The sequence below is a fragment of the Aythya fuligula genome, chromosome 15 (assembly GCF_009819795.1).
Source record: "Aythya fuligula isolate bAytFul2 chromosome 15, bAytFul2.pri, whole genome shotgun sequence".
In the NCBI taxonomy this organism is placed as follows: domain Eukaryota; kingdom Metazoa; phylum Chordata; class Aves; order Anseriformes; family Anatidae; genus Aythya; species Aythya fuligula.
Genome location: NC_045573.1, coordinates 13,280,188 through 13,307,327, shown reverse-complemented (window position 1 = coordinate 13,307,327; position 27,140 = coordinate 13,280,188). Strand labels below are relative to the sequence as shown.

At 48.6% G+C, this 27,140-nt stretch overlaps 2 protein-coding genes across 3 annotated transcripts; both read right to left on the bottom strand.

Annotated features, from left to right (window-relative positions):
* Nucleotides 1–20: 20 nt before the first annotated feature.
* Nucleotides 21–17,259, bottom strand: TELO2 (telomere maintenance 2). The gene is made up of 20 exons (XM_032197788.1): nucleotides 16,961–17,259; nucleotides 16,606–16,874; nucleotides 15,968–16,036; nucleotides 15,147–15,294; nucleotides 14,702–14,804; nucleotides 14,322–14,390; nucleotides 13,207–13,348; nucleotides 12,168–12,304; nucleotides 11,339–11,424; nucleotides 10,627–10,740; nucleotides 9,914–9,999; nucleotides 9,503–9,594; nucleotides 8,340–8,456; nucleotides 7,646–7,717; nucleotides 6,906–7,070; nucleotides 6,141–6,232; nucleotides 5,297–5,396; nucleotides 4,863–4,927; nucleotides 4,102–4,217; nucleotides 21–986 (listed from the first exon to the last, which is right to left on the bottom strand). The coding sequence occupies exons 1-20, from the start codon at nucleotides 17,257–17,259 to the stop codon at nucleotides 880–882; spliced, it is 2,448 nt and encodes an 815-aa protein (XP_032053679.1). The 3' UTR covers nucleotides 21–879.
* A 152-nt stretch (nucleotides 17,260–17,411) lies between these two features.
* RNPS1 (RNA binding protein with serine rich domain 1) lies at nucleotides 17,412–25,145 on the bottom strand. 2 transcript variants are annotated; one of them, XM_032197850.1, is made up of 7 exons: nucleotides 25,094–25,145; nucleotides 22,605–22,760; nucleotides 22,106–22,297; nucleotides 21,133–21,235; nucleotides 20,332–20,485; nucleotides 19,731–19,872; nucleotides 17,412–18,441 (listed from the first exon to the last, which is right to left on the bottom strand). In XM_032197850.1, coding segments are annotated over exons 1-7 (855 nt in total). In that variant the 5' UTR covers nucleotides 25,096–25,145; the 3' UTR covers nucleotides 17,412–18,335. The 2 variants fall into 2 exon arrangements, with proteins under 2 accessions (XP_032053741.1, XP_032053740.1); XM_032197849.1 differs by lacking the exon at nucleotides 25,094–25,145 and adding an exon at nucleotides 22,948–23,280.
* Nucleotides 25,146–27,140: the final 1,995 nt, after the last annotated feature.

The following is a 27,140-nucleotide window of genomic DNA, read 5'->3' as shown; positions in this document are numbered from 1 at the left end:
TCCTGAGCTGACACTTTTCAAGTACAGATTTGGTCTGCTGAGGTGCCAACATATTTATCTTTCCTTAGACGGCAGAATCTCTGGCCTGCTTGGCTAGGAGCTTGGTCAAACGTCAAACTACTCCCATACTGCAGAAGAGAGGGAGACTTCCCCTCCCCAAAGCTTTATTAAAAATATAGGGCCATGCAGATTAGACCTTTTGAGATCAAAATCTGAGCCTTAGTTACACTTTAATACCACCTTCTTTCTGTACTAATATTACAGCAAAAGGATTCTTACTTTGTAACTCCAGTACAGCTCGAACTCAAACTTTTAACATTTGGCACATTTTTTCAAACTTCACTGCAGCTTTTCCACGCTTATATCTCAGCTGCTGCAGTGTCATTGCTGACACCACACTACCCTGTGCTTCAAACAGCAGACCTCTAACTATTCCACCAAATGCTGCCAGAAGACATGGGAGTTTGTTTTTTTTTTTTTTTATAGGTATGTCACAGCCCTGGGAGGTAAGTGGCTGTTTCCAGCCCTGTTTTTCTGACAAGAAGTCAGCTATGAGCTCTTCCCTGTATTTTTAGCAGAGGACTCAAACTTGCCAAGGTTATAAATAGCTGGGGGTGGGGGCTGGGGGAGGTGTGGAGAGGATGGCAGTGCTAGCCTACCTTCCTGCATCTGTACACTCCGTACCGGATAGCAGTAGCTCACTAAGTTGGCCTCCACTACAAAGTCCAGATGTCAAGTCAGGTTCGCTGGCGTACAGCTCTGCACCCTTCCCCCTTCTTCCTCTTCTCCAGCCAGGTGACTGTTGAAGAGGCCCCAGCAGTGCCTACATACATCCAGCTGGCAGGAGTACGAGGTAAAGTCATTTCTGTTACCCTTCAGCTAGGAAGGGACAGTTTTGTTGAGTTTCTTTTTCAGGTTCTCCATTAGGAGCAAGTTCTGCAAGGCCAGCCTCCGGCAGTCCCCATCTGGATCTTTTTCTACCACATCTGTAAAAGAAGAGGCCACTGTAAGTTGGAAAATCAGTGGAAAAACAGACTTTTAACTAACAAGTTTGTACCGTATCAGTCACCACCACAGAACAGCGCTAAATGAAACACCAGAAGAAATCCTCCATGCCAGAATTTGTATTTGTGCCCTCGAGCTATTCTACAGCTGACCTGCTAGCATGAATGCAGTTTACAATTAGAAATCAACTTATTCAAACCCCTGATGTCTCCATGCTCCCAGTTCCTACAGCCTGAACAAATGCTCAGTGCTCCCTCCCGAAACCCATGGTCACAGCACGCTTGACTGGAGGAAAGAAAGAAGCAGGCCCTGAGCTTCCACACGTTTTCAGTTGTGCTTCTGATAAACGAGTCAGTCTCTTACACTTTCTGCAGCATGTAAGGGAGGGGATTAAGCTGCTTCAAGCAGCTGTTATTTCAGGGGCCCTTACTAGGCCTGCAAAGTAAAAACCAGGATGCACGCAGGATGTCTGAGCAGGGGGAGCCTGGAAGAGCTGAGAGCCTGTGTAAGGATATCCTGTACGCACAAGCAGCGCGCTCAGAGCCCAGCACTGTCAGCCCAAACACATGACTCATTCAGATTGAGTAGAGCTATTTATAAACTCAGGGAGAGCTTCATTATGGTGTTTCCAAACTCCCTCTACAGAAGCAAAAAGGGGAAGGCTACAAGACAGGTTACTACAAGCTTGTAAGCTAAGAGCCTGCTGTTGGCACTGCTTCTAACTGCATGAGTACAGACCTTGAATTGCTGCCACCGAAAGGGAGGCACTGGGCACTAGAATACATTCAGGTTCTTCCATAAGAGCAGCTTACCCATGACAGCACTTTCAAGGGGTGGGGAATTCCCTCAATTCCTCAGCAGCTGCCTTTGAAGGAACCGTTTCCTAGAAATGCTTAGGTGTTCCCCTCCTCCCCGCCCAGGAACAGTTAGGCTGCTCAGTTGTAGGTAGCTTCTCTCTACAGCTGAAATGTCCCAAAGCAGCCACTAACGGGACTACTGTGACAGCACCCGAAACTTCTTACACCATCCTGCGAACACTTTCTAAAGGGAAACAGTTCCTAGTTCCAGCCCCAGCTCTGTAGAGCAGGACCAGTTATTCCTGCTATGAACAACAGCCATCTGCACAGGCTGGGAGGTAATTACAAGCTGGAGCAGAGGTAGAGATTTCTGCCACATGCAGCAGGGAGAATATTCTCCAGTCCCAATTTGTGTTTTAGCCATAGGAGAAATGCACAAGCTCTAAGCTGAAACCCAAAGCTGTGACTTCTCCCAGCTGTTAGGCATAACAGTAGAAGGCTTGCATGCATGACAGCTTGTCATTTTTCCCTGCTATAACAGCAGACCTAACAGATGTTGCTTCTTCTTTCAAATCTTGTCTGGAACAGCAAGTCTGCTAGCCCAAAACCGTGACTCAGTCACAAAAGCAGGTCTCGACTGACCTCAGCTACTGGAGCAGCAAGAGCCCAGTACCTCCCTGTGATAGTGTTTTACCAGCAATCTTACAACAAACAGCAAAGCCACAGCCCCAGAAGTTGTTTCAGGAGGCAGCTCTAGAAGGATACGTAGGTTTTAAAATACACTTTAATCGTATCTGACCAGATGCAGAGCCAAGTGCATTCTTTAACATTTCTGAGCTTCCCTTTCCCTGGTATGCACACACCTCTCAGCTTATTCATTCCCACCAGGATCCATCACACAATTTTCATGCAACAGCCCCACATTAAAAAACAGTTACACTTCCTACAGGCATAAGAGATGCTGCTAGCTCTGTCCTCCTTCTTCCAAAAGTAACCCATTAAAAGCAGGCTACACAGACCCTTGTTTAGAAGAGGTGGTCGCAGCCTTCCTCAAAAGTCTTTACTTGCTAATAGCAGTGGTTAACAACAAAGACAAACAGATGCTTCAGAGCACACTGCATGTCATGGGAAAAGTAAAGCTTTTGGCCCCACAAGGCAGCTCTCTTCCTCTTAAAGGACACAGAGCTCCACAACGTGCAAGGATCAGAGGCCGCCTGTGTCAGTGTTGCTTCCTGCCTGCTCCCTGGGGGAAGCCAACTCACCAAGAGTGAGAATGGTGAAGGAAACCAACCCGGGGAGTCACATGAGGGCCACTCAGAATACAGTGGAGGCTTCAGAGGCACAAAGCACACAGCATTATTTCCTCTTGTACTTGCAGCACGCTGCCATACACAATCACAAGTGTGTGCAGTCCCAGCTTAGCACAACCCAGCAAAACTGCAGCCTGCACACGGTGCATCTCACATCAATACAAACCGAGCCATTTGCTCTCTGTCATAGGTTGTTCAGCAGCAGTAGGATGTTAGGAGATGGTGCCATGCTCTTCTTCCTTTTGTCATTAGCACTAAGGAAACCCATCTTCTGTGCACACAGCTTAAAACAAGTCTTGTATGTTACTGCCAGTCAGTCACTGCCTGGATGCAACAGGCATGGTTTGGGCTAGTGTATAGTTAATTTTCTTTGAAGAGGCTCACACAATGCTCTGTATTTTTTTCTTATTTTAAATAAAAATAGTGGTGCTACACACTGATGGTTTAGTTGTTGCAGAACAGTGCTTACAAGAGCCACAGACTTTTCTGCTTTTTACGCTGCCCTGCCAGCAAGTAGGCTGGGGGCACAGCAGAAGCTGGGATTCTCTCCCCTGTCCCAGCTGGGAAGAGTGAGCGAGCGGTGGTGTGGTGCTGAGCTGCCTGCCAGGGCTAAGCCACAACAAACATGCAATATGACAGCGTGTTCTGCAGCTTCAGGAGCTGGGTGGTTGGAGGCTTAGAAAGGGAGCACGTGGTGTATTTTGGGATATTTGCTTGGCAACCATTTCAAACTTTGAGGACAGTCACACTTCGAAATGCCATAAGCATCTCTCAGCTTATACTTTAGATACCTCTGCACTGTGTCTACAGCACAGAGTGTGGTCTGCTATTTGTCCTAGACTTATGATCAAGCAATAAATCTGTTTATCATGCAAGCCTGAGGAGCACAGCACGAGGACATAATTGTTACAGTTACAATTTTAAAGAGATGTTGCATGCAAACTGCAGCACTAGCCAGAAAAACATTGGCTTACACCATGACATCCTACCTCCCAGCCAGGACTGAGTCTCCAAAAGCTCTTCTGTCATGTTGTTCAGAAGATGCTCCGCAGGGACACTGAGCAGCATAGAGGAGATACAGGATAAAAGACCCTGACGCACATACCTGTTGGAGAAAGACCAAACTAGTTAAAACCTTCAGCTTCTTGCTCTACCTTGATTTACTTATTATTCCTCACCTCCAGGGTTCTCCAGCTTCCACTATCTCTTATAACCATTGCTGTGTTCATACTGACTAGGAGTGCAACCATGCACCAGCTGGCACGGCACTCACATACAGAGCCCCTGCCGTGTCTCAGGGAGCCCAGCATAACTCAGGGACCTGCAATAGTGCGAGGTTAAAACAGCAGCTGGATGTTTACAGCATTTTAGCTACATCTTAATTTCTTTCCAAGTCACATGCAGGAATTGAATCTATTTTTTTCAGCTTCCTCAGTTGAAATAGCTGAAAACATCACAAGAATAGTTGAAGGAGAAAAATCTGTCGCGCTTTTTGGAGGTAATGACTGTATCTCAACACCAGAAGACATTAGTAAAGTTCCTATGTTGGTCTGACATTAAAGCAATATTTTCATTACATGCTCTTGCAATGCTCAGTCATAAGAACACCAGACCAGAGGTAAGCATAAATAAGAATAGATTTAGTCATTGACATTCTCAGCCAGGTGGTGGTCATGGACAAGGAGAGGTTGTGGCTGGATGCTTACTCACAGGGGATCTTTGAGAACAAAAGCACACAACTACAACTCACGAGTCAGTGTGGAAACGCAGAGCCCAAACGAACTCCATCAGTGCCTTTCCCATTGCAGTAACTGCCTGTAAAACAGGATGATGACACAAACACTGAATACCTTCACATTCACACCACCCTCAAGATCTGGGCCTTGATGTATACTGCTGTGATCAAGGTTACAACCAGCTATTTTATAGATGAGGAAACTGAAGCAGTGAATAGTAAAGGTATGTCCAACTTCCCACAGAAGTTGGAAGAAAAACTATCAGAAGCAGCAGAAAAAGGTGCAGGGATGTCTGAATCCCATATCTCCTTTCAGCCCTTTTAGGGACTTTTCAGCACATGACTCAAATTTACTGCCAGTCTATGTGTAGCAGGCCCCAGGATGCACCCCCAAGTTCCCAGGCTAGATGTCAGTCCTGCTGCCTGAAAGCCCATTCAGCCTTTCTTACCATAGTGTTGACAGCCAGGTACAGCAGGACTGCTAATGTGTGGACCAGTCTTCCAAGGACAAAGTGATCTTCCCCCAGGAGATCAAAAGTTGATAAAGGCCTGCAAGCAGAAGATAAACGGTCCTGTGGCAGTGACAGGGCTGAATCTTTGGAATGGTCAGGGTGGCTGTGCAAAGCAAACTGTCTCATACAAGTCTGAATCCCTAAAAAAAGTTATGCAGTCATTCCCATTTCAACACGGGCTGCTTGATCCCACACCAGTAACATCCCCTACAGCAGGGATCACGAGCCCTACCAACAGGCTAGCTTTACGTGGAAGCAACTGCATGCAAAAGCTAGCACTGCTGCCATACGACAAACAAACCATTCAGACAGATATTACAAGAATCTGGACACTTATGGCATCAGTTACTGATTCTCCCTTAGGTAAACTTGAGAGTAAAATGTGTCCTATGCACTATAACACAGCCACAAGGATCAATCCATGTGACAAGACGAAAACTGAGGCAGGTAACTTCTATTAAAGACTACAGTCTGAGTGCTGTGGCTGTGTTTGAACTCCCCATGGTCAGCCAAAATGCTGTTTGGTACTGCCAAATTCATCCCCCTGTGTACCAGCCGACAGGTTATGCTTAGTAGGATGTATTCACTTACTGCAGGGTCCTGTCCAAGACAACTTCATAGGCTAAGTCCGAGAGCACAAAATCGTCCTCTCTGAGCTTGATCAATGAGCAGGGTGTCACAGGACTCCCACACAGGTTCTGGGCTTTACCCTGCTGCTCTCAGACAAGCAGAAAGGCTCACTCTTGCTGTTGCCAAACAACATCCCAACGTGTTCACTCACCTGTCAAAGTTCTGGAGCAATGGAAAAAAGAAGTGCCCAGCAACAGAATTGAATTCATTTGGGCCAGAAGCTACTTGCACTTGAGATGGGCCCTGTCCAAGAGAAAAATGTAGACACAAGATGTAATATCCAACTGTTGTACATTCATCCACTGCAGCCAACACACTGTCAACTACTGCTTACCTGTACCCCTCTGACTGCTAGTTCCCACACCAGTCACCTCACTTCCCACTTAAGATCCTCTCACACATCTAAATATTTCAGTACAATGTATCTCAGTACTGCTGGGTTACATATTAAAACCAAGAACATTCAAGGTGTAGAGGAGTTTTGGAAAGCAAGTCCTCTAGGACCTGTGAAACTGGCATCAGTTCATCTCCCTGAAAAGGAGAAGCCTGAGACAGTCCAGTCTGAAGGAGGATGGCGTGGAATCTGTGAGGTGCAGTTAAGAGCTCCCTGCAGTGGCCAGACAAGCTCAGAACAAGCACAGAACAGACACAGCCATCCCTCAGTGTGAGGGAAGGAGTTCAAGGTTTATTTCCTGCTGGGAAAGGACTATGGGATTTGGTACTTCCCATGCAAAAAAAAAAAAAAAAAAAAAAAAGCCAGACTGAAGTGAAACTGATATTTTAAGTTACCCAGTCTTGCCTCTGGATTGAACCCAATTTCACAGGTATTTTGCTCTTTCCAGACAGAACTACAGCAAGTCATCCAGTCCATATGTTTGCTGAATTTGACACAAGTTTGTTTCTGCCCTGGTCTCACCTTAGCAAACCTCCTAGTCTTGCTTTTGATCCTCTCATCAACAATTCTTCTCCAGTCCTTAGAGCTGTCACTTGCAGGAAGGAGCTGGACACAAGGCTTCTCGACATGCTTGGTCTTCCCATGAACCTTGGGAGAGGACAGTTCCCGAGCTGCCAAAACCAATACCTAGAGGGAAAAAAAGGAATGTTCTGTTAAAAGGGAATAATCCCTGTACAAGGCAACAACAACAGCTAACCTGCACCCAAACCATCAGAACAGCAAGGCAGAAAGGCACAATGGTTCTAGAATTAAGAAAACAGGGTGAGTGCCTGAACCCCATCAACTGACTCCGAGGTATTTGGTCAACAGCTCAGTCACTGAACTCTGAAACAGAGCAGGGGCTCCTTTTTCAGACACAGTAAGTGACATGATGTGGAAGGAGCCACAAGCAGGTTGCTGTCTTTCAGAAAGTGAAGAGATCACAGACTGATGACACATTAGGAAACAGCAGCTGCTGTTAGGCAATAGACCATCACACACTGCATTGTGTGGGCGAGGACTGCTGTCTAATTGAGTGTAGCAGGGTTAAGAACAAGAGGGGAATGCCAAGCATAAATGCTAACATAACAGATTCCTACGCTTGAGCTTCCTCCTCACCTGTTCCTACAAGGCATACAGGTTAACACCTTTACATCTTAGGGACACTGCACTGGTGCAACAAAGCCACAATGAAAACAAGAAGCAAGGAGATGAGCACTTACATCAAGAATATCCATGCGCTGACGCAGACTGTAGTTCAGGGAGTAGAACTGGGAGGTCAAGTACTGTGCTACCTGGACAGAAAAATCAAGAAGCGGTGAACACAAACCCAGTAAACAGCCTTTCCCCTAATTCTGAAAATTCTAAATTCTCCATTTCAGACAAAGTTCTGCTCCCTGTTAGTTAACAACAAGCCTCTAAGACAAGGGAAGAGAAACACTGTATGAATGGGGGAAATTCAGACACGCTTCTAGATTCTCCCAAAGGAAGTAAACAACAAAAGGGATTTTGTGATCCTTCTCTCCCTCCTATGCAGAGGCATCCAAACGTTACGGCAGCTGATTACAAACAGCGGTCAAATCTTTTAGAGACTGTGTGCCTCAGCTTCATTCTATGTGAAGCAATCTCCCTTCAGCACAACAAGTCCTTATACCAGACAAGGCAATTTAGATATGATTTATCCATATACCAAATCTCTCCCAGTCTGCTATGGATTTTGACTGAGTTTTTCTTTCCCGTTGTCTGCCATCCATTGCAGATTCTTCAGTATACAGCCCATCTCTGTGTAAGTGCTGTCAGACATCAGCCAGCTGTTCTACCACACTGATAGCTACTTCTACAAAGATAAGAGACTTCACCTGCTTAAATTTTTCCCTGTGCCTCAACTGAAAAAGGGAAGAAGTAAGAGAGACTAACAGGTATTGGATCCACAGTTAGAACAGCTACTTGGGCCCTCTGACGGAGCTCTGCAAAGCCTTCAATGCAGGTCTTCTCCTCCAGATGCAGTAGTATTTTTGCCAACTCCACACTAACCTGCTCAAAATAAGAAAAAAAAAAAAAAAAAAAAAAAAGGAATCAAGTCACTGCAGGTGTTTTCTTTCTCACAGGATTTACAGAGCAGAGTCCACTTTCCACTTCTAATACTTAAGTAAAGAAAATGAGGGTACAGAATACAGGCAACAACATGCTGCCCTTCGCATATGAGGGAGAGAAAAGGTATCAAGATAAATGCCATCAAGACAGATTTCTCAAAACACGTATCAACCCCTTAGGCTGATTTCTCTGTCCACATTCACATTTCACTTTGGCTTTTTGGACAAATGGTAAACATCATAAGACAGGAAAACCTATCACTGAAATTTGTGGGTTAAAGGGCACTGTAGCACACGCAACGTCCACCCAGTCCCTTACCATACTACAGCCCTTCCCTCTCTCAGCTGGCCGAGGCACCTGCTGCTGGCACTACAAATCCCATCTTCAGCTGTTCATAACAGGTAGTGGTGAGCAATCAAACCAGTCCTAAGTTCCTCTCATAAAAGCTTTTTGTCTTGATCAGTACAATCCACCTACTCCCTCAGGAAGTACACTTCTACAAGCAAATAGGGAAGTCTGTTTGACTTTATCCCCCCTTTTGTTGGGAAATAACAATTCAATTTCAATTCAATATCAAAATTACATCCAAAATTAAAATCATTTTGTCTGTGGGATTCATGCCTCCCCTGTAAATTTTCTTTCTTAATTTTTTTCTGCTCAGCACAAGGCACGGAGCTTGCTCCGCTGCCTCGAGATACTGGTGAGCTCTACTTGCAAACTCACTTCATTTTCAGTGCTGGAGCTGCTAGATGCCACGCTGCTGTCAGAACACTTGCCTGCTTCTTTGCTCCTTTGTGCTCTCTAGCCTAGCAAACTGCTTGCAAAGTAACTATTTCCTTCTATTTCCCTTCCCAAGTTGAAAGCTCTAAGTTCAGGTACACACAGCTCTGCTGGCTGCTCTGTTGGCACATTTAGCCTCCTCACAAGGGCGAAAGGATAACCTTGTGTTGGAGCCCACCAGTAACTGTTAGCTCAGACTACTTCACCTCTCTTGTTGCTGCTGGATTCTTTCGAACCAAGCTCTCAAGAGCCTTGACTGTAGCTTCCCATTTGTCCACATCTTCAGATCCTGTCAGGACTGAAGGACAAAAGAAACAGAAATTATTAATAGAATTGTTCTGCTTGGGTGTATACCCCAACTTTATTCTGACAGTATTCTGTCCTTTTATAGGAAAGTATCATTGACCCTGCACAGGAGCAGCATTAGGAACTACACAAATTACTCAGAAGTGATGGTTTAGCACTGGAGTCTAGATAACTGAAATACTACAAATTGAGAGTTTCAATTCATTAATTCTGACCTTCTTCAAATTAGCTCAGAACAAAGATAAACATAAAGAGACCACTCTCCCCAGAACAGTAAGAAGCAGATGAAAACTCAGCCCACGATCTCCTACCTTCAATACAGTCTCTAATATACACTGGAGCCTTAGTCTTTAGTTCTTTGTCCTCTGACATGTCATAAGGAGTAAGATCATCATCACTGTAAAAGAAATAAAGGCAGGAGTTAGCTTATGGGGTACAGCTGTTCTCCTTCCCTCAGCTATCCACACAAAGCAAAGCAGCAGCACAGGCACTATTGTAACACCGCCACTCTTGCATAATCCAGCAGCACTGCTGAAGCTGAGGCTAGAAGAGTTCCTTAGGGAGTTCTATGAATTGCTCTGAATCCCAGCGAAAGAGCAGTCCTGTAACCAGCTCTGGAACTGGATCTCTTGGTCGAGCGCAGAAGTAATCAGGTGACCCAGAGGCAAGAAGCCAGTTTTTAAGATTTCTTTATGTATTGGTGAAGTGATAGGACAATACAAGCCCGCTAACTAAGTGGGTAGATACATTGATAATTCCAGAAAAAAAGTATATTAGGTCAGTCAAATGGAATAAATATCACGATTGTACATGACAACGGCTTTGCTCCAGTTACTGATTAACATACTTGCATGCAGTCATGCACAACATCCTACTCAGCTGAACCAGCTCTGCTCCCGCATTCTGGTCAGAAAGCACAAGATCACCGAGGTAAGCAGCAACCAATAGCTCCCTTCTCTCCAAGTCTTCCCTAAAGAACCAACCACTCCCTGTTCCATTTCCTATCAGCTTCTTGTCCCCATACCTGTCAAGCTCAGTATCCGACTCCTCATCTGACACCACGTGGGCTGCCGCTGTATGGGATTTTCCATTACTTTCCGATGCTGATGGCAGTGCAGCATCTGCTTTCTCCTTTCTGCTGTGAGCAACAAGAAGCATTAAAACCAGCAAGATTAACAGTCCCTATTCATGAGCAAAAAACCACCCACACCACCAGCCCTTGCTGTCTCAGTAGAATGGCAGGTAATTACTTCTACTGCAGTCTCCCACCTAGCTCAGCCTTCATAAAGAACAAAGTCCCAGGAGGCAGAACCGTTCAGTTCTACTCAGGAGAACACAAGACCCCTGGGAACTGCAGCATGGTTTCACCATGTGTGGCTATCAAACAGGCAATTTTAATATATGCTACCATTTCAATTATGAATTTCAAATAATTATACTGCATTATAAGAATAAGGTGCATTCTAATCCTTTGTGAGGATACAAGGAATGACTGGATAGATGAGGACTGTTCAGTCTGGAAGAGACAAGTGAGGGAAGATAACCATAGACAAAGTCACGAGGAGCAGAAAAAAGGTAAAAATGGGACACCGCATCTTTTCCAGATGTAGACTCTGCAAATAATCAACATTGGGGCTGGGCTGGTGGGTGGGTAATACAACTTGCCAAGTTCCCCAGTATGTTTTTTGGTATTTGCTACTTAAAAGGCATGGAAATGAAGAGTAGCAATATCTTACCTGTCGTCTGGGACACTTGGGACACAGAACGACGGAGCCTGCACCAGAAGGGACTTCAGTTCTCTTGCTTCATCATCTTCTTCGTACTAGACATTCAGAAGAACCGTTACTTTAAGATTGCAAGCACGACCAGCATTCAACATCTGACCCTTCTGCAGTGTACAAATGAGGACTGAATCAGAACAGACAACACACACCAATCCTATTTGTTTCAATCACTGTCCAGCCAGCAGTAATCTAAGATGCTGCATGGTGATCTGTACCATATGTAATCTTTATCCCTACATTTAATGGTAGTACTTGGTCAGACCTTGTCTGAATGTCATTTACAATCTTTAAAACGTTTAATAACCGGCTACGCAACATGATGGATGACTCAGATTTTTAAAGAAAGGATGCAGTTTTTATCACATAATTCTTACAAACCCTACTACTAACAGCACAGCAAAAATCCCCACGTTTATCTTGAGAATCTCAACTCAGAGATGTTCCTACCATTGCAGGGACTGCATGCTCACCCCTGGTTTAGGTGTGAAGTTCCCTCTTAACTTCCATAGATCAGAATCTCATGCAGTGATAAATCTCTAGCACTCCATTATTAATTAACAGTTTGCCCTAAGCTTTGCCATCAGAATACACCCCTAAGGCCACTCTCACACATGCATTTGTTTTCTATGCAAGTGTTTTTTGTGAGCAGACACCCTGTTGCTGCCTCTCTTTATTTCCAGATAGTGTTAGAACTCACTGTAACACCCCAGATCACCCGCTTTAAAGCTCGTATTTCCTCTATGCCTTGCACACCAAAGAAAAATTTCATCATAGCCCTCACCTGAAACTTCAGGACAGGCCCATCGGTGTTTATTTTTGAACTAATGCTCTCTGCCACAATCATTCCCAGGCGCCGGATCTGTGGCAGGCTGCTATCTAAGTGACATTTCACGCCCTCCATCATGCTTGTAAGAAGCTCTGAAAAAATAAATAGCACATGAAACAAAGTCAGAAAAAAAACACGCATCTTCATACCAGTTCCATAAGAGGGCAACATTAGCCACTCACCACCCAACAACGGGTAGAAAGCTAAAAAGGGCCTTTCCCTTCAGCACCAACAGAATAAAAACATGCTTTTTCACAGGATGGAAAGTCAACAAAATATTACAAGAATATTCTAAATTTGGAGTATTTACTTTTTCGAGGGCTGGAGCACCTCTCCTATGGGGCCAGGCTGAGAGCTGGGGCTGTTCAGCCTCTAGAAGAAAAGGCTGTGGGGTGACCTTACTGCAGCCTTTTAGTACTTAAAGGGGGCTTTATAAAAAAGAGAGTGTATTTTTGCTCAGTCAGATAATGACAGGACAAGGAGGAACGGTTTAAAGCTAAAAGAGGGTAAGTTTAGATTAGAGGGTAAGAGGAAGTTCTTCAGAGGGTGCTGAGGCACAGGCTGCCCAGAGCAGCTGTGGATGCCCCATCCCCAGAGGTGTTCAAGGCCAGGTTGGATGGGGTCCTGGGCACCCTGACTTAGTGGGAGGTGTCCCTGCCCACGGCAGGGGATGAAACTGGGTGGTCTTTCAGGTCCTTTCCAACCCAAGCCATTCTGTGACTCCACTCCACTATGCTCGACATAAATCCCGAGCAGACAGCCCCTGCCTGCAACTCCCCATCCCCACCCGCCCAGCCAGTGACCCCACCAAGGGCAGCAGAACAGAGGACAGAGCCTACCCGAACAGCTTTTTATTCTTGGTGCACTCCCCACCCCAACAAAATGGAAGTTCGGCCAATTTTGATAGCCGGTGCATCAAAACGAGATCTTTTTCTCCTCAACAGTCCGTTTTTCTGTGAAGCACAACTATGCCCTGCTTCTCCTGCCACCTCACCTTGTCTGCAGCTCTCTATTTCAGAATCCTTCAGATGCGAGAGGCAGATGAGGATGGCCTTGCTAATATATTCCTGCTGCTCAGGTGGGGAGTGTTTCACAGCACTACTACTGCTCCACGTCTCCAAGAGTTCTTGCAGCACCTGAATCAGAGGATAAACAACTTTGTTTGCCCAAATTGGCTTGAAACAGATCGTTTCCATACATAATTTCCTTTCTGAAGGAACACTCAAGCTTTCATACAGCACGTGAAATTTATGATGGTCCTTTGGCCTTCACGCTTTCCCAGTGGTAATTACTCACCCCGCCAATGGAGCTAACTTGGTATTTCAGGGCCCCAAATGACATTGTGCTTGGCCAACTAAGAAGTCCGTACCACCTCCCTTTAATACCTTGTTAAAATAATGTTTTTTGCTTAAAAGTTAGAAGTATGTTGGTTTCTCATGATAACATGTATTGTTTTGCATACCATTTATCAAAAACCAGTGCTATACTGTTTACATAATGCTTTTAGTCCAACCTTCAAAGTCTAAATAGCTGCCAGGACTCGCAGATTTTTGAACCTTTGATCGGTGGGGGGGGGGGGGGAAGGGGAATATATCAAAAAATCACTATTACAAATCTGTAGCAATTTCCAGAGATAACAACTTCCTAGAAGTTCCATTAAACTGCTGACTTGGAGAGGGAAAAGATCTGCATCCCTGCTGAAGCAAAGGTAGATAAAACTTCCAAAGCATGAACCATTCTGCATGGACTGCTCTCAGCCAACTTCAGCGCTTTCTGCCGCTTGCCACGCAGCCAGGGGATGAAGGAGAAAGCTGAGAAGGACAGAGCATGTAGGACCCTCGCAGGAATCCAGGCATCATTAGTTTTGCTGCTGGGAAGGCAATTTGCCAATTAAATGTGAAAAACTAACATCAGAGTGCAGAGAGTCCTTGCCTAGTCTATCACAATTCATTTGTTCTGCACCAGTCGGTGCTGTAAGACCTCCTTCACTCTCACGAACAGGAGCAGAAGAGACTTAGAGAAGCACCCTAATTCTCCACCACGCAGACACCCACTCACATCAGCATTTTTTCCAGCAGATACATCACCAGAAACATGACTTAACCTTACTTTGATCAATAAGGCACGCCGAAGGCTGTCCAGGGACAGGTAGCCAAGGAGATTCTGTAGCACTGCAGTCTGTAAAGCAAGACCCACGGTTTTCATTAACTGGGAACAGAGCTGTCATCCAGCAATGCACAGCGTGTTGAACTTTTAAGTGTGAGGCACTGGTTGACAATATTCAGAGACTGAAGACTCCGCAAATTAAAAAAAAAAAAGAAGTGCATCACATGAAACTGCTGATGAAACATGGAAAACCAAGAGCGGAATCAGTATTTGTACCACCAAGAGCAGACAAACACAGCACAGAAACAGTCCAGAGAATAAGCCTCAAAGCCACCAGATCAGCACTCTGGGAAGGGCAGGCAGCTGTTCAATGCAGCCCTCACCGTGTAGCCGTACTGCAAGAGGAGGAACTTCTGCGTCACAACAAACTGAGCGTGCTTGTTTTTCACAACCAGGTTCCCCAGCAGCCTAGACAAGACATCTGCCCTGGCAAGACAAGTCAACAGCAAAACGTTAGGAAGCCCTGGAGTTACTGTCACGCTGTCTCCACTCCTATGGAATTCTGTCAGCAGCTTACTGCAAAGAAGTCAAAAGCTAGGAATCACTAAAACACCTTTAAACATTAAGAGCCAGTCTGTGATTTTTTTCACTCCATGTCATGGCCCAGACCTTTACAGAATAGCGCAGGTTCTACCCAAGGGGGAACAATCAGGCTGCTCCTTTATCCCCATACACACGTGCCAGCATCTCTCAGAAACAGCCTCTGCAACTATTTGTGAGAAAGCTGCAGCCTGTGCTCAGGATCAGGAAAGAAAACAGAGTTCTTACCCTGGTGCTCTCTCAACAAAACCAAGGACCACGGCCTCCATGCAGCGGTCTGGCACACACTCAACCAGGCGCCAACAAATCCTTTGCCAGATGCAGTCCGACCTGGTGAGCTCCGCGAGGCGGGGCACCAAAACACTCAGAATTTCTTCTGAAGTAGAAGAGAGAAAAAGAGGTAAATACACGGACAGGACGGTTGGGCTAAGAGGTAAATGCATGGATTGGCGCGATGGAGCTCAGGGCCAGCCTGCTTAGTTAAGGATCCTTACAGGTGGAGAAATACAGCAGATAATTCTGAATCTCTCCTGTGGTTAGAACTAACCTAAGGCCGAAGAAACTTGTAGGTATTCCTCATCAGAGTAAACAGACAGAAAACCTCTCCTTCCCCCAGGCCCTGTTAACTCCTACTGTGGCCTCAAAGTTGTGGCGGGCCCGCATGAAGGCTGGTCACGTAAGGGGAGTGTTACAGGCGGGGAGGGATTTTTGCTGGTATTCACAGCAGGCTCTCAGACCGCTGGATGAGAAGTGCCAGAAGGTCGTCCCATAATCATGGCCCAAACGGCACCACAAGAAGACCAGAAGCCTCAACAGTATTTTAGAGCCAAGCAGACTGCGCTCACGTGAGCTGATAAAAAAGCATCAGCATCTGGCAGACACGTAGCTGAACAACCTCAGGAAGCAGAGAGCAGCCTAGCTCCTGAAGCCCCAGGATCACCTCCACAGCCTCCTGCTCCCTCTGGTGATCACTGTCATAGTCACACCTCCTTACTAACCCAGCAAACCAGGCTTTCCCTCTCCCCCAAATGTTATCCTAAAGCACTCACTTTGTCTCCCACGAACGCAGACCTTCCCCAGAACATGAGAAAGAGAAGATATTGAGCAATCCGAGCCACCTGGGATAAGAGACACAAACACAACATCACCACCACCAGCAGCATCCAGAGCAGGCACACTTCTGCAGGTGCTGAAGCCTGAAAGCATGGATTAATTCCCTTCTCGAGGCACACTCTTCTCCCTCCACCACCTGCCTTCAAGAACAAAAAGTCCCCAGGATTATCTGTACACAGGTGGAGTGAGAAGCCTGAGGCAGTTCAGTCCCGCTTTAACACAACGGTGATAAAACCATGGGCTCATTCAGCACTGTTGGGCTGGCTACACATGCAGGCTTACTTCCACACCATTAATTGAGCACAGACATTAATTGAGCTAAATTCTGGCAATGGATGAAGACACTTAACAGCTCACAGGACTGCTGCTGTCATCAGGATTTTAAACAGCCTGAGCCATCTTTCTCACTCCTTGTACTTTATACTCTTATGTGTGAGGAACCTCAGCCTGGAAGGTGAGGGGGAGGCTCTGTACCACCCATTATCTGCATTTCAAACGCCAGGAAAGGGGTCCATGCGTGAAACCCGCCCGTGGAAGCCCTGCCCCAGCCGCACCGCCCTCCCGCCGCCCCCACCTCTCAGGGCAGCGGCGACCTCGTGCAGCGCCTCCAGGATGGCTGCGGCCAGCAGCGGGAAGTAATTCTGCGGGAGGAAGACGGCGGGGGGGTGCCCGCCCTGCAGCGCGTTGCTGAGGCGCTCGGGCAGCGCCACGACGGCTCCCAGCAGGCCGGCCCCCAGCTCCGCCGAGCCCCGCTGCCGGCACAGCTCGCCCAGCACGGCCGGGAGCCGGCCCCGCACCAGGCGCTCCAGCTCCTCCAGCAGCGCCCGCAGCCCGGCGCCGGCCCTGGGGGGAGAAAGCGGGGACATTGGAAGGGGACAGCGCAAAGCGGAGCGGGACGCAGCCCCCCCCCCCCCCCCCGGCGCACTGACCGCGGGGCCGCCCCCCGGGGCTCGCCGAGGGCCGCGAGCAGGGCGCTGAGCGCGAGGCCGGGCGGCGCCTCCCCGAAGCAGCTCCGCCAGGGCCCCGCCGGCTCCTCGGGCCCCGCGGCCGCGGAGGCCGCCAGGCGGCGCAGCAGGGCCCCGAGGCGCTCCCGCCCGCGCGGCCCCAGGGCGGCCTCGCCCCCCCCCGCCGCCGCCGCCAGCGCGTCCCGCAGCGCGCCCAGCGCCGCCGCCCCGGGCGCGGGCCCCGCCAGGGCCTCCCGCAGGGCGCTCTCCACAGCCGTCGCCATGGCGGCGCCCAGCGCCCCGCTTCCGGCCGCCGCTCGCGGGTAGCCAATGGCGGCGCCGCGCCGCGTGACGTCACACGCACAACCCGCGCCGGTCTTAAAGGCGCAGCGCCCCCCTCCCCCCAACCCCCCCCCCCCGGCAGAGAGGCAGCGAGGCGGAGGCGGGCGGAGCTCGGAGCCCTGCGGCTTTATTGGGCGCGTCCCGCACCGCTACAAACGCTACAAACCATACAAAACAACGACAGGAACAGAAACGAAACAAACCGGCAACGTGCTAGGACCGACTGTACAAGAGGCGGCGAGTCCCGCGCCTCTCCGGGCAGCAGCGCAGCCCCCGGAGCGTTGGAGGGGCACCGCTCCCCGGGGGGCCGGATGGGAAACTTTCACCCAAAACCCCAAGGAAAGGCGGCAGGAACCCCTCAGGGCAGCAGCTCCAAACCTGCACTAAGGGTTTCCAGCTTCCTTCCTGCAGCACCCCCTCGCCAGGCTGCACCGTGTCTGCAGCGTTCCCCTGGCAGTGGCTTCATGGGGGAGCTCGGCACGCAGAACTCTCAGCGCTCCAGCACCCGAGCACAGCAACAGCTCGGTACTGAAGCCTCGGGCAGATCTGGTTATCTGCACTGCAGCTGCTCTGAAAATCCTAGTGATGAACGCCTCCCTGTCCTACTCTATAGGGTTTCCAAAATAGCTCAAGATTTACATGCTCGTCTGTACAGCGTGCTAAGCGTTGGGAAATCATCAAGCAGCAGCCTGCTAAACTGGAGAAAGAGAAGCTACAACATCTTCCCACCCATTTATCTGGGAGATGCTGTTTTTGTAGCCTTTAAAAAAATCAAAGCCTTTTTTTTTTATGAAACAATTTCAATCAATGCCAGGAAACTAGAAGCCCCATGACAGAGGCTATCTAATGGCCAGGAACTGGAAATTTCTCCTCTTAGATCGCTTTCACTGCCAGGATTCTCTCTCTTTCTCTCTCCCCCTCTACCCCCTCCTCACCCAGACCCATTATAAAAAAAGGTACAATATTTAGTTACATGGGATTTAAGTTAAAAAATAAAAAGCTGTCCAGTCTTTTTGCTTTATCGTGAAGAGTTTGAGCTGGAGCGGCTGCGGTGGCGCCTTCGTCCAGGAGATCTGGATCTTGATCGCCGGCGGACAGGGGATCTGCGCCTAGGAGATCGGGACCTGGCAGAGAAGGATGAAGAAAGCTTTTGTTAGGAGACATGGACAACAAGTTCCAGTCGTTTGTCAGCTCACCTACCACCTTTTCAAATCAATGCTCCCTGTCCCCCTCCAAAATAAATAAATAAATAAATGCCACTCTGAAAGAGCTCCAGTGAAGTACAGCCAGGGAACAAAAACGCAATTCAAAGAGGATTGTTATAGCAGGAATGTTCTAGCTACTGTCCCTCTGCTTCTGAAGTTGAAAGAGACTTAATATCCTAAGAACAAACAAGATTCTTATTTACTCTCAAGCAAAACAAACTCAAGTTCATTCTACATCAGATTCTCCTCCCTGTGAAAGGTCAGCTTCAGCTCCTAAAGTACAGTGAGGTTCAGGGAAAGGGTTTATCCAAGTCACACAGAACCACAGGGCCATTTCTTAGGGGAATTCTCACTCTAAGAAACAGTTGAGCTTCAAGAACTTCAGTACTACAATTATCTATACAGCCACCAGTGCGACACCAAGGTTCCTGCCAGAGAACATTAACAGAGCCTGACAGGATGGTAAGGCAGACTAGGGAAGCAAACAAACCATCCAATCCCTCATTTCCATGACCTCAGTAAAAAGCGTCTTTTATGGAGGACTAATGAGCAGTGAATCTTGTGCCACGTTCTCTTTTAAACCTGTATCTATCCACTCAGCAATCAGCTGGTTCCAATCAGGAATTGCTTTTAGTGGTTACAAGAGTTTCAGCAGGCTTCCATGACAGAGGAGCTCACCTAGATCCTGAGAAAGGGCTGCCTCGATGCACTCAGGTAAATCTTTCAGAGCCTGCAGCATACAACAGGTGTGTACGCGCCCGGTCCCACCCTGGGGTCAGTGTACTCCAGCCCCCTGATGTGGGAACGCTGCTTTGTGGCCATGTTCTCATGCACAGAAATGAGGGAGAGAGCTGCAAGGACTTCCAAAAAGCAAGCAGCTGGAGCAGGCTGCCAAAAGCATTCTCCCAGCCACAACTGTGTGTCACTTCACCTCAAAGCACTGCATGGAAGGGACTCCAGGGAGCAGGCTGGAAAGCATCTGATGCATCTGATGTTTCCAGCAGACTGCGTTCAGATGGCAGCAGGTCACTGCCAGCACTAAGCACTTCACAAGTACAGCCTGGGTTCAACTGATGCCCAAAAGGTGCGAGTTACCATCACTCGGAAGGGCAAGTCAAGTCCAATGGGATGAAACTGTCCTCACGCAGAGTATTTCAGTGATACGCTCTTGTTACACTGAGAAGGAAATACAAATTGTCACCTCTCACCTTCTCCTCATGCGAGGCGGTGACCTACGCCACATGGGTGGTGGTGGCAGCATCCTCCTGGGTGGGCTGAAGCGTCTGGGAGGGGGTCTAGGTCGTGGCGCCAGCACAGCCGTGGCGGTGATCTCCTGACCATCGATCTGGCCTTTGCATGAAATCACAGAAGTAGGGTGATGCAAGCGTTTTCCAGCACCAACATCTACAGACCACATGGCTGCAACTCCCAGCTCTGTCACAAGCTTTGTCTACAGCTCTACTTCCACCACCCGCTTCAGACTGACATTGATGAAGCCCACCTACACATTGGACTTCTAAATCAAATATCTCAGATGTTAATCGGGAAGGATTTTAGCAAAAATTTAAAGATTTTTATTGGTTTTTATTTTGGAAAAAAAAACAGTTTTAGTGTTTCTGTAGTTTTTATGGATCTGTCCTGAAATCACACAAAAGCCAAACTCATTCAAGCTGAAAATAAAATGAGAGTATTTCAGATCAGCTACCCAAAAGCTACGCCATCTCTCACTTATTTTCAGACCAAGCCCACCTGTTACAAAGACATTTTTTTTTAAAAGCACCCAGCCTCCCTTCAACATTTGACACCTACCTCCATCCATGTGTTTCAGGGCTTTCTCAGCATCATCTGGGTTCTCAAACTCAACGTAAGCGTAACCTTTAGAGAGGTGTGGATTTAGCCTGTCAACTGGCATGTCAATCATTTTAATCTTTCCGTAAGTGGAAAATATTTCCATGATGTGATCCTGCAGAGAAAGAGCAGAACTTCAGGACCACTCTTATGGTGTGTGTCCCATATGCCTCTTACCACTCATATACCATTGCCCAGGTCTGGCTGGCACAGAGCAGTAAATTCAAGATACACACAGCACTAAATTAGCTAAAAATCCTCTTGGGGACCTTATGAAAACGGGCTTGTGCCCTTAGTCAGAAACTCTTAGCTATAATTCTCAGTACTTTTTAAAAACACCATTTTTTCAGCTCCCTGAACTTTTACCTCTGAAGACCTTCAAACTACATTGCCAGACCATCTCTCTTCAGACGCTCTTCAAGAACCTCCAGATGTTCTTAATGCCTCCCAGGTCATTTCTGCTACTGTCCTGACTTTGACAGTTTTCTTCATAGTAAGGCAAAGTACCAGGTCTGGCATTCCAACAAGGCAGACAAACCTTTTAGCACTACAGAGTCTCAGAAGCCTGTACTGTATTTGACTCAGTGAGGTTCTTATGAAGTTTTCCTCACTCATCCATTTGGACACAAAGCAAGAATTCCCAGAAGAGTTATTTTGGCAGCAGTCCAGCAACAACAACAAAATCGGAGACTTTAAGAAAGCCACCAACAAATGCCCACAGAAGATATGTAAGCTTGGCATTCCAGGCAAGCATGCCATTACCTTGGTCACATTCCTAGTGAGCCTTCCAACGTGTACTTTTGTGGGTCTGGGTGATGGGCTGCGCCTCTTCCGCTCCTTTTCATCTCTCTTGGGTGGCTTGGACCTGATTTCACAACAGAAAATGTTTATAGTTTAGGGAAAAAGCAAGACAAAATCCAGAAGCCAATCCCTATCACGTGATTTTTAAAAGTACCATTTTTAAGAACTATTTTTAAGTACCATTTTTAAGAACTAAGTAACATTTTTAAGAACTAAAGAACTATTTAAATAGCTGCATATTGCATTTTGCTTGCAGGTTTTTAAAATTACTATCCAGATAAAAAAAAAAAAAAACTTCAGTAGGCAGAACATTTGTATTTAGGCTTCTTCCAAATCTCACTGTCATGAATTTAGGGACATAATAAAAGAGCAAACTGGATTGTAACACTTTAGTAGATTTTATCAGCCTTCCACACCTTATTTACAGAATTATCCAAAGGAAAAAACATACTGTATGGATATTAAGATAGTTTGATTGCCACCCTTACAAAAATGCTTCTTTTGGTCCTCACCCATTTTATTTTTACACCTAAGAGACCATACACACACACCAGCCTACCCACCACTGTTAGCCCTGGCTTTTCTGTTGCTCTTGGCTATAATTTACAGGGAATATATAAAGACCTTTATTGTCATATGGTGCCCTTTTACTCCCACTCTAATGGGGAAACACTGATTAAAACTGCCTCTACAAAATATAGTACGTAGAAATTACCCTGAAAAAATTAGATTTTTAATCTCTGCAGGGCATACATTTTGATTGTAAGTAAAAGGAGCACACCCATTCTAACAAAATCCAGATCTCTAACTTATAAAAAAATTGTCCTCAGAGAAAAAAAAAAAAAAAGGAAAAAAAAAATCTGATAAAGCGCCTGTATTCTACATGCAACTTGGCCTGCTATCTGGTAATTCCTAAAAGTCAAACAGAACTGACTTGGAACGGGAACGTCTCCTGTTGTCGTGTCTCCGTCGAGATGGGCTGGGGGATCCAGAAGAGCTGCTGGAACTGGAACTGCGTGAGGTGCTGGAGCTCCCAGAGCGACTCGAGGCAGAAGAGGAGCTCGAGCCACTGCTAGAACCAGTGCTGGAACTGGACCCTGAGCTGGAAGTTGAGCTGGAACGGGACCTGATAGGGAAAAAAAAACATGAGCGGAGTACCCAAAAAAAAGAATAGCTGAAAAACTTATCATAATTACAAAGAAAACAACTGCAAGCTGAAACACTGAAAAATCGACTCTCCATAGCTCACTAGTTCAGCCAAATGAAATTTGTATCTCACGGAACCCAAACCCTTCAAGTCAGACACAATTTTCCTGTGACTAACACAAGGCAACGTTTGAATGAGTCCACAACGTGGGGAATGAAATGAACCAGAAGTATGGCTGATGCTTTCTGAAAACGCTGTTTTTGTTGCTATCTGTAGTGGTAGCTACCTGGTACTGCTGCTCCCGCTGGAAGCACTACGTCTTTTGCGTGTCTTGTCCCGACCACGATCCTTTTCACCCGAGTCCTTAGTGGCGGCTTTGTCCTTTGATCGGTCCTTTGATTTCTCTTCAGACCTATCCTTGCGTTTGGTTGGTGAGGGAGCCCTTAAAGAACAAATTGCAGAAGGGATTGTTTGATACAGAAAGCCACAGAAGAACGGAAAACCACACCCAGACAAGGAACTGAAAGGCAACACGAAACATTGAACTTCAAATGTAACTCAAGATCACTGTAACTGCAGAGTTAAAGCGTTAGCTAAGTCTGGGCTTTTTAGAAAAGAAAATACTTTACATGACAGAGCAGCAGCTTTGAAGGTGACAACTACAGCATCCATAAATTGTCACATACAGATTCACATAGAAAGAGGTGCATTTCCAGTTCCTCATCCTCCCTGGGAGAGCCCTAGTACCCTACAACATCCCTGGTTTCATTAAGCCTAAAAATTGGGATGGAATGATTACCTAGGGTTGGATTTTTTTATTACTTTCATTGAGTGCTAGCAAACTCTTCTTTTTCACTCCTGATAACTCCATTTCCCCTTCAGAGACATCCAAAGCAGCACCCAATGGGCCTCACTTATCTCAAATCTCACTTCTAACTCCTTGGTTCTGAGAACAGATCCCTAATTGAGTGCAATAAACTCCAAAGAGCAGCCCAGTGATGAGATAAAAGTGTTTAGAATGAAGAAATTAGCAGATAGGCACGAAAGAGCAAAGCTGCTTTGCAGCAGTGGCAGCGGACTGGAGGACAACCAACTTCTGCAGGGTCCCTGAGTGGCACACACCGCTGTGCTGCCGCTCACAGCCCACCCTGTGCCTGCTCACACTGGCACCTAAAGTACAAAGGGTCCTCACTCTCCAAGCCTCCCCAGAAAAGGCAGGTGGAGGACATCCAGCTCCTCTGCAGGACGTGCATGCAGCTCGTGCCTCCTGACAGCCTCACCTCCAGAGGAGCAAGCTTTGGTTTCCTCCACAGCCAATTTGTGGCCCAGAGCATATGTTGGTCAAGAAGTACTGCTGAGAACTTCAGCAACAAAAAACCCACACTCAATTACGGCTGCTTTCAACCCTAACAAGCTCCTCCCAAAGCCCTTTCAGCCTTAGAAAGACCAGATTAAGATTGCTTAACATCCGAATTAAAAGCTTCCTCTAAATAAATTTTAATAACTGCTAAAAAACGTGGCAGATTTGAGTTGGTGTGACGCCAATTACCTACCCACAAATGAAACATTTGGGAAATGAAGAACAGGCACGAACTCCCCTGAACTGCCAGTGTTACGAGCAGTGACATGGCAGCCACTGTGCTCTGTGGCGTTGGAAACACTTCCCCTTCCATGTGCAAAGGCCAAGTCAGCTAACAAGAGGAAAACTCTCCAGCTTGTTGCACGCAATGGTCTCATTGCTTCTGTGCTTCTGGTGTCCCAACTCTGATAATCAACTGCTTTGTTCTCTAAATTCCAATTCAATTTACGATTGGGAAGAGATCACTTCTGAACAGCTGAACTTGGCTCTCCTGATTTTTCCTTTCAGGGTTTTCCCTAACACAGCCACCACAACAAGCAACACAAGTGAGTATTCGCACACTTTGCCCACCACAGCTTCCAGAAGTCAAGGAACACCTTGTTCCTGCGCGCCTTTCTGCACAGAGAACAGAAAGCAGCAGCACAAATGTGACACCAGCCGGCCTTCCCTGCCATCTGCAGCAGCAAGAAGGCAGCCCAGGGACTGCTCCAGGGGTGCTAAAGGTGGTCGAGAAAAGCAAACCTGTGCCTGCCATTAAGCTGTAGGACGTTTTTAACCAGCTCCATGCTTTCCCTGCTCAGAAATAGAAGACCACTGGGACAGACCAGCTGACCCACTGGGAGGAACAGAACAGACAAGCTCCTGGACACACAAAACAGGCTATTTTCCTTCCTCACCTCCCTTCTAAACAACCAGTCGGGTTTATAGCACTTCCTCCTACACACCAACTACTCCTGCAACCGTGGTTGTGCTGCCAGCAGCCCAGCTGTGCAGAGCTATCGGCCCCCGAACTGTCAGCTCAGCTCTGGCCCTACCGGAGGGGGCCTTCAACGCCACCTGGGTGCGGCGAGGCCCAGCCCTTCCCGCGAGGAGGCCGCGCACAAAGAGCCCAGCCCGCAACGGGCCGGCACCCGGCAACCCCTCCACAGAGCGGGCCCGGCGCTCCCGCACCCAGCGCGGCCGCAGGCCCAGGCCCAGGCCCAGGCCCAGGCCCCTCCCCGGCCCGGCCTCCCGCCCGCCCCCCGCGCTAGGCCCCGGCGCCTCAGCGCCCCCCCCGCCCGCCATCCGCCCGCCATCCGCCCGCCATCCCCTCCGCCGCGGCCCCCTCGGCCTCCCCGGGCGGCTGCGAGCCCGCTGGGAGCGGCGGCCGGGCCGGATGGCTGCGGATGGGCGCCCCCCGGCCCGGCCCCACTCACATCCTCGGCAGCCGCCGCCGCTCCGCGCCGCGTCGCGCGGGATGGGCGCAGAGCGGGCGGGAACGGGGCCGCGGGGCGCGAGGCGATGGCGTCACGGGGGGGGGGGGGAGGGGCCGAGAGGCTTAAAGGGGCAGAGCGGGAGGGGAGGGGAGGGGAGCGGGGGGACAGCGGGGGGAGAGGGGGAAAAGGAAAAATAAAAATGAAATTAAAAAAAACTGGTGGGTGGAGATGGGGATGGTTAGAGGGAAGAGGAAGAGGGGAAAATAAAAAAAAAAAAAAAAGAAAATGTAAAAAAATATATATAAAATAAAAAATATAAAATTAAAAATACAAAATTAAAAATATAAAAATAAAATAAATTATTTTTGTTGTTTTTGTGGTTTTATTTGTTTTTTTTTTTTTTTAACAGGCTGTGCGGGAGCGCAGAGCAGCAGTCGCGCTCCGCCGCCCACCGAGCAGCGGCGCTCAGCCCCGTGCCGGGACGCTGCCTGCCGGGGGGACCGGGAGGGGACCGGGAGGGGACCGGGAGGGGCTGCCCGGCCCGGCACGGCCCCCCCCGGCCCGGCCCCGGCTCCCCCGGCCCGGCCCCGGCTCCCCGAAAGGGTTACGGGCGGGCTCCTCCCTCGCAGCCCGGGCGGGCCGGAGCCCGGGGAGCGGCGGGGGCCCCGCGAGCCGCCCCCGGCTCCGGGAGGCCGCGGCTGCCGCCCCTCAGCCCCCGAGGTGCGGGCGCGGGGCCGGGGGGCCGGGGGCTGCCCTGGGCGTGGGGCGGGCGGAAGGGTCGGGGGGGGGTTGTTTTTTCCAGCACTCTGCCATCTGCTTGAGCCCCTGCTGGGTCTGAGCCTGCCCTGATTCTTCCCAGCGTGAATGGTGGCAGCCGCTGTGCTTGCATCTCCCCAGGGCTGAAACCTCGGGGTCCCAAAGTGGGTTTGCACAGAACCCAGGGCAGAAGCAGGCAGCAGCCCCGCTGGCGGGCAGGTGGCAGCAGGGCCCCGAGGGGGTGAGGAGGAGGCAGTGCCCCTCTGCTGGGGCTGCACCCGGCTGGGCCAGGAGGAGAAGAGGAGAAGCCTGCACCTTGCCCCCGGGGCCACGGTCAGGTGGTGGGAGATGTGGTTCACCCGCACTCACACCCTTCTTCCTCCCCAGGTCTTGCATTCGCTCAGCCGTGACGTGGTGCCTTCTGTCCCCTTCTCTCGTGAGGTTATTGCGTTTGGCACGTAATGCGTTCGGGGCGGAGAGCAGGAGAGCTGAAGGAGTAAGCACGGTGAGGAGGGAGGCTCTGGTCCTCTCGTTGCTGTGAGTGTTGCTGTGTGCGGTTACGGAGTAGCATTCCCAGCATTTCCTGGTTAAAGGAGCTTTCTGGTTATGGCTAATGCCAACTTCAGGCACTGCGAGTGTTCAGCAGCAGCTGAGGAAAGGGTGGCCAGGGTGAAATTTGGACAGGTGCCTAAACTGGCAGGCTGAAGCCAAGTCCCTTCAGCAGGCCTGGCTGTCTAACAGCAAACGCAGCTGCTCACATGGGCAAAGATGTCCTGGGAGTGGTGAGGTCCTCGGGTGGGTGGGGGCAAGTGCGGGTCCCAGCTGGGGGCTGCGGTGCTGCCTGTGCTGTGCGTGGAAACTGCCTCTGCGGAGATGCTCGTTTGGGAAATAACCAAGGGTCGGCCCTGGTGAGATTGCTCCAGGGAGTTCCTGTAGGGGATGGGACATTTCCGTTTTCCTGATACCCACTGAAATGAAAAGATGTAAGACACCTGGAACTGGGATAGGAGTGTTGGTGTGGGAGCACAGCTCAGGTGATTGCAGTGCCATGAATCACTGCTGGTCTGCCTGCCCCTGCCTCTGCCCCAGCCAAGCCTCTGCTTGAACTGGCTTCTCCTGTGCAACTTAGGGACCTTCAGAGGACCCTGGGCTGGCCCTGAGAATTAAAGCAAGGTCCATTGCCAATGCAAAACCACAGCTCTGGTAAACTCCTTGAAGTCTTCCTGGGTCTTTCCCTTGCATTTTTCCTCCCCTCTGCTCCTCCTTCCCACCCGTTACTGGAAAGTAACAA